This window comes from Centruroides vittatus, unplaced genomic scaffold (assembly GCF_030686945.1).
Source record: "Centruroides vittatus isolate TY-2023 unplaced genomic scaffold, ASM3068694v2 scaffold_384, whole genome shotgun sequence".
Lineage (NCBI taxonomy): Eukaryota > Metazoa > Arthropoda > Arachnida > Scorpiones > Buthidae > Centruroides > Centruroides vittatus.
Window position 1 is genome coordinate 433035 of NW_027122705.1, and position 7801 is coordinate 440835.

At 29.0% G+C, this 7801-nt stretch overlaps 1 protein-coding gene across 1 annotated transcript; it reads right to left on the reverse strand.

The window, feature by feature from the left end:
* Positions 1 to 1633: 1633 nt before the first annotated feature.
* On the reverse strand, positions 1634 to 4318 carry LOC136988682 (keratin-associated protein 5-9-like). The gene is made up of 2 exons (XM_067286603.1): positions 4247 to 4318; positions 1634 to 2687 (listed from the first exon to the last, which is right to left on the reverse strand). The coding sequence occupies exons 1-2, from the start codon at positions 4254 to 4256 to the stop codon at positions 1960 to 1962; spliced, it is 738 nt and encodes a 245-aa protein (XP_067142704.1). The 5' UTR covers positions 4257 to 4318; the 3' UTR covers positions 1634 to 1959.
* Positions 4319 to 7801: the final 3483 nt, after the last annotated feature.

Below are 7801 nucleotides of genomic sequence, written 5' to 3' on the forward strand. Positions count from 1 at the left end.
TTTGTATTACGGAGGAAAAAAAAATCCTTCCATTATTATTAGTCTTGTATTTTTTGTGAAGTTTAACAAATGCAAATCATGGAGATCATCCTGAATATTTTATTTATATTAAAAGCAACACAACACACACACACACGTTTTATTTATTTATTATGCTGGCATTTAGAATTGAAGATTTGCTTTATTTATTTATGACTAATTGCTAATTTAATTTTTAAATTGTGCCTAAATAAATACTATACTTTGTTGGTTGACTCTCTACAAAATTCAATTCTGTGTTCTTAAACAAATAATAATAATAATAATAAATAGAGAGTAAGTATGAATAATTTTTATTGATCCTTTTCTGTTTTTAATGTATAATGCGCACCCCCGATAGATTTGAAATTAATATTATGAATGCTGCTTTATGTATGAAGTCGTTTCGAAGATCGATAAGAGGAGAAATGATCGAATGGCTAATGAATGAATTTTGATTTAGAAGGAATGAAGACGAATTTTATGATATAATTTTTTGTGTGTTTTATGTGTAATCTACTAAATTATTACTTAATTAAATGTGATAAAGGCTTTACATTAAACAGAACGTCATAAAACACATTAATTCTTAACGAAATTAAACAGATTAATATTTATAGTGTTTATACATTTTGTTCGCCTAGAGATTGCACGCTTGATGGATTCTTCTCAACTTATGCACGCGCCTCTTCTAGTGTTTTTGTACACTTTTTGTTTTTTTTTTTTTTTTTCTTGTTTGTGTGTCTGTTATTCGGGATTTTCTAGTGTTCTACATGTGTAATTTTATTAGTCTGAGTTTTTTTCATTTTTTAATTTTACATTTTTAATATCTCTAGTGTTAATATCTAGATTTATTATATATACACATACTCTTCTTTCCTGTGTTTACGTGTTTAACACTATCATAAACACACGCATTTTATTTAATAAACAACCCACGTCTGGTGTTACTATGCAAATTTCTGTGCTTGTGTACAGTACAATCCGGTGTTGTATGTATACCTGTAACAATTATTAAAATTTAAATACGTGGAGATATTTTTAGTGTTTATGCATTTAACGCACGATTTTTATTTAGTGTATACAGATATTTCCGGTGTTAATGTGTAAATTTCTGTATATACTCGCTAAATTTACATGTAAGCTAGTGTTTTATGTACACTTGTAACAATTATACACATAAAACTTCTAGTGTTCCTCTTATTTACGTAGTAATATCTGGTGTATATAAATTGATTTTTTTTCTAGTGTTTATATAAGAGAAATACAAAATTTTCGATTAAATGTAATTTAAACAGTATAATATGTAGAATTTTAAAAAGGCAAGTTAAAAATCTAAAATTTTTACGGCTTGATGTGTTAAATCGATTTAACTAGGAGGAGAAGGCGATAACGAGGTTAAAATACATAAAACCATAATTCTAACGACGTTCTGTATTATATTCTCCCCTAAAATGCAATTTATGTACCCCGTAGTATAGGATTTGGACTCGTACCGCATCAATTTTCATACGTAGAATACAAAGAATCACTTGTTTTGAAACATAATGGAAATGTTCACGTGACGAACCTACATCGAATGTACAGAAGGGTAGGAAGCCATATTTTGAAACGATTTTACGTAACTTGTGACATTTATTAAAGAATTAACAGGTTACATGACTATTTTCAGTTGTTATCTTTATACAAATTATGGTATAATTAATATTTGTTTAAATAATACGTAATTATACAGCATCTTTCATTAAAATATTCACAAAAATAAATATTTTTCATTAGTTGGTGAAGGTATTTCTTTCAATGTTATAATATTCTTAAGTGTTTATGACTGTATTTTTTGTAATTTATACCGATATTCGTAAATAGATGTGTAATATTTAATGTCAACTTTTAATACTTTCCCATTCTGTAGCATGACATTTCTGTTTGAGTCCTTCGTATCTAGACTTGGCAGCACTTGCAATCTTCACACTTGCATTCGGGCCCTCTGCACGTTGAAGATTGGCAGCACTTGCAGTCTTTACACTTGCATGTGGGCCCTCCGCACGTTGAGGCTTGGCAGCACTTGCAATCTTCACACTTGCATTCAGGCCCTCCGCACGTTGAAGATTGGCAGCTCTTGCATTCGGACCCTCTGCACGTTGAAGCTTGGCAACACTTGCAGTTTTCACACTTGCATGTGGGCCCTCCGCACGTTGAAGCTTGGCAACACTTGCAATCTTCACACTTGCATTCAGGCCCTCCGCACGTTGAAGATTGGCAGCCCTTGCATTCGGACCCTCTGCACGTTGAAGCTTGGCAACACTTGCAGTTTTCACACTTGCATGTGGGCCCTCCGCACGTTGAAGCTTGGCAACACTTGCAATCTTCACACTTGCATTCGGGCCCTCCGCACGTTGAAGATTGGCAGCACTTGCATTCGGACCCTCTGCACGTTGAAGCTTGGCAACACTTGCAATCTTCACACTTGCATTTGGGCCCTCCGCACGTTGAAGATTGGCAGCACTTGGAGCCTTCACACTTGCATTTTAAAGACTGGCAGCCTTTACCTTCGCCCCCACCACATTTGGAAACTTTACATCTACAGTCTTTGCATGCGACTTCCGTACTTTTCAACGACTTACAGCATGTGCACCTTTCACACAAGCAAACTTCAGAACGACATAAATCTAAAAATAGAAGTTAAAATATATAAATACGTCCTTCGTTTAAAAAAATTTGATTAGAAAAAATATTTTATAAAATATATATATATTCTTCATTCTAGAAAATGTTTTATATATATAAATCCATCGATTTCTAATAATTTAATTTTTCCATAGAAGCCATCGATCTTAGAAGAGGGATGAAGGATGTTGCAGCAACTTCGTGTAAGAAAATTGAATTAATGTTCAATGAATCATAATTTTAATTATTATCAAAAAAAAAAAAAAAAAAAAAAGCAGATAAGAGGGTAAAATTGCTGATAAACAATTATCGGTCAGTATCAGTGACGTCAGTATCGAACGTAGGAGAATAGAAAATGGAATATACCATATATTTTAATGTAAAGTATATGGTTACATCATTATATATTTTTAGCTTTAAAAATAAAAAATAATAATAATAATAATAATAATGATAATAATAATAACTTGGAAATTCTACACTGTGCTTCTCGGAGTTGAGTGCATCCCTCTAGGGAGGCACGCGGTAAGGAGGAAGAGGAGGAAAAATCAATTTTTTTAAAAAATTTTTCCATAAAATTTGGCTATAGAAGTACAGTACAGTACAGTTGTATATGTTTTTAATCATTATGAGCACGAAATTTGGGGTAATCTCTGTTCTCTTAATCTGGTATCTAAAAAATTACCATAGATGTGGTCATTACTACAGTCCTAATCTACCCCAGTGGTTCTTAACCAGTGTTTCAGAAACCTACCTCGAGTGTTCCACGAAAGAAAAGATCTTAAACTTTTTATTCAAATTTATTCCTATTGCTATATTCGCAGATAATTTTATTCCATTTTATTCTATTTTATATTATCTTATTCTAAGATGTTTCTATTTTACTCAATATATTATAGTTTATTAGTTTATTGCTTCATTGTTCCTGAGAATAGTAAACATGGGATTGTTTATCAATTTTTGAATGTATTGATGCTAATGCGCCGTGTAATAAAAAGTACATAAATGGTGTTCCGCAGCCTCAGAAAGATTGAGAACCACTGCGCTACCCTACACCTATACTTTACTTATGATAACTGTAAATGTGGTGAATGTTACAGCCGTGTGGAGTGTGACATTCACCTAAACCTTCACCACGTCACCATTCGGCTAAACCTCAATTATGGTACCTGTGGATATGTGAATATTACCATAATGTAGGGTAGAGTATGACCATATATTTATGTACAGTACCATGGTATAATAATCATGGCTATAGTAATTATACCAGAAGTATAAGTACCATAATTTGTTAGATTAAGGTGAACCATAACTTTTAAATGTAAATTATAATATCAGAAGTTGTATAACTACTGTGCCATACTTTTTAGATGTAGATATATTCTAGTATATTCTAGAAGTACCATAATTACCATAGTTATGGTGTATGTATAATATACCACCAAATTACTTAGTACCGGTGCGATTTTTAGACGCGAGTTAGAGCATTAAAGTGAAAATTACCATTATATAGAATAAAGCATAGAAAAGTTAATAACAATTAAAAATAAAATACACTTACCTTTTTCCATCTTTGGTAGTTCTCCGCCTTTATCGCCAATGAGGAAACCTTGATTGGAGGAGAAAATATCGCTTCTTTTATTCCCCCCCGGTGACGTCATTTCAGCACGCGCTCGGAGACGTGCGGAAATTGCACGCGCTACATTAGGAGCCGTGTGCAAATCCGTTAGACCGCAAACGTTTGCCATTGGTCGAGCGTCGGTCGATGGAAGCGTCGACAAAGCGTAATTGGCTAATTGTCAACCAATGATTGTTAATTTAGTGTTTAGCGTACCGTGTGCAAAGTATATAGAATATTCTGGAAAGTGATGACGTAACTGGCCTGAAATGACGTAATTCGATTGCAATTTAAGTTGTTTTAGTTTTTAAAAAATATGTTTTTAATTTAAAATTTCGATAAAAAGTTATTAAATATCATAAAAGTAAGCAAAGAAATAAGCAAATAACATAAATAAAGTACAATTAATATTAAACCTTGAATATTTTTAACATAAAAAAAAGCAAAAAATATCCATAAAAATTTCTAAATTTAAAAAATGTTTTAAAAGAAATTATAAAAAATATTTTTAAAATCTTTATAGATATTTTTTTATGTATTTTTATCTAGAATATTTATACATAAAACATTAGTATAAACGAATGAGTCATGCGACTTACTACAAGTGTACCTGTAGCTCTAGAATGATTTACTTTAAAATAATTAAAATTAAAATTTAAAAAAAAATATTTTAACAGTTTAAAAAGGAAAAAAAAACATTCTTTAAAAAATTGTAAAAAAATTAAATTATAAAGTTTGATTCGTCTTCGTTCTATCGATTTGACCTTTGACCTTTTCAGTTGGAATATAATTTATCAGTAACTTGGGTTACACTTAGTTTATTTATTTATTTATTTATTTTTAGTAATTATTTAATATTTTATTAAATTTATATTTTAAATTTTTTATTATAAAATTTTTATAAAATTCTGTATTTCTTTTTTGTTTTTTAAATCGAAAAAATACAATTTAAAAAGAACGGAATTCAAATTTAAGAAAGGAAAATTCAATTTTTAGTAATTATTTAATGAAATTTTTAAATTTATTGGTATTTTTATTAGAAATAAATGTTAATTTTAGGAAAAAATGCCTTTATTTTGTATTTTTTTTTTTAACTTTCATTTTAAAATATTTTATATTGATTTTTAAGAGGAGGAAGAGCATTTTTAATCGTAAATTTTTAAAAAATAAAATTCAAAATATTTTTTAAATTTTATATTATATATATAAAAAATGACAGTGTTAAAGGCAAAAAATATAAGTAGGCTACAGTAAAACTTGCGTAAACCGAATGGCATGGTTTTTCCGGTTTGACAGGTTTTCGTTTTGAACAAGTTTCTCTAGCAGAAAAATCGCTCCATTTTCAAGAATTTTTCTCCGGTTCCTCTGAAGGTTTCCGTATTATTCAGGTTCCGTTTTGGACAGGTTTTACTGTATTGCATTTCTCCCCTTTAAAATTGAAAATAATTTTTAATATTTATATTATATTACTATACAGTATTTTGTAAAATTATACAATTAAAAATGCTCTTTCTCTCTCCTAAAATTAATATGAAATATTTAAAAAAAAAAAAAAAAAATACAAAATATAATTTATATATTTATTTATTTAATAAATATTTTTTTATGTTTATTTCTTTAATTTAAATTTTTTATTTCGAATTTTTATGAAAGTTTGTAATTTTTTTTTCATTTTAAAAATACTAATTTAAAGAGAAAAAAAAATGTAATTATATATAGTTTTTTTTTTATATTTTAAATTTCACTTTAAAATATTTTATACCGGTTTTAGTAGAAGAAGGAGTGATTTTGGCTGTGTACTTTTTAAAATAAAATACAAAATGTTTACAAAGATATATTTAAAAAATAAAATTCTGTTTTTTTTTATGGTAAAACCTTAAAATAATTTTTTTTTGTTTTTTTTTTTACTCCAGTTTTACGGGAAAAGAATAATTGTAGAGAAGGATGTAATCAATATTAATGTATATAATTCCGTGAATAAAGTAATAAAGTGTACGAAGAGTTCAACGACCCGAAAAAATTCGTAAAAAAATATGCCTAAATATTTATGTTTTAATGCTTAAAATATTTTTAGAATATTCTAACAAATTTATTAACATATCAATACAATTTGCTAATTTTTACTGTGTAAAAATACTAATTTTTTTTCTTCTTCTTATTTTTAATTTATTTGAGTGGCTCCATGTGAAGCACCCACTGTTTACCATACATTTGCATAATTTAATAAGGTATTTTTGGAGTAGTTAGATACGAAACACCAGCTTAAGTTTCTTAAATCGCTCTAAGCTATAACATGTAAGAGGCCCTTTCCTACATCAAATAATAATTTTAAAAGCTTGAAGCCCTCAGGGTTTAGGCAAACGAAGCACTTGCCTAGTCCCGTGGCCTAAAGCCTAAAATTAGCTAAAACGTTAACTTTTAACACTATTAAATCCCTCCAAAACAAATCCCGAGTTCATCAGTTTGATAAAGAGAAAATACACTAAAGATTCTAAACTGTATCATCCAATGAGCTGAAGCTTGTTTAGTTTGTATAAATTTGGCCCTGTCTTAAAAGTAAATTTTCAGTTCATCTGTAGAAAAATTTAACACAATTTTACCATTAAGGTACATATAAAATCTCAAAATTGCAAGCGAAATCAATAAAACGTAGATTCATCTTAAGCTTATTTACATACAAAGCTATTCATTAACCGCCATTTTGATATAAAATGGTCTCACATTTTCGATCATTTTGCTTTAAAATATATTAAATTTATGTATATTATCACATCCGATTTCTTCTTACGCGCAAATAAAACTCATTTTGTTCATTCCCTTCCCACAGAACGGATAATGAAACGTAGAACGTGACCGACGGACATCACAGTGATTATCTTCATGTATGCCATTTAAAATCATTAATAATTATTGATTTCCTTAATTGTTGGCCGGAAGGCCTAAAACTTGCAACAATGTTGGAGAAGAACATGCACAGTAATTACAGCATTTCATTTAGAATTCATGCTTTGCTCCGATTTCCAGGAATTTCGGACACGAGTTATTTTGCTAGAATAAGCGGAAAAAAAAAATGTTTTCATGTTTTAGCATTATCATGTTTATATTTATAAGAGAATATTTATGATAAATTTAACTAAGTATCAAGAGATAGAAAATTTCGAGCACGCAAAGTCTTGATGAATTTCCTGTGCGTGATAACAGAGAATAATATAAAATTACACTACTTTAAAACCAGTTTTGATATTATCTGGTATTGAGTCCATGTTGTATTTTAAGAATTAAGCTTACTTGACATAAAGACAAAACAATAATATTCGAATTTACGGTATAGATTGTTGTAACTTATAAAATAATAGCGTAATAACTTATAAAATAATCATAAAACAATAATCATACATTATGTCAAACTGGTTTTCATATCGGAATTCGTATCTATCAATAATTGATGCAGGTTTTTTAAAACATCGTAACAATTGACGTGGTGGTATCGAAGCGTGT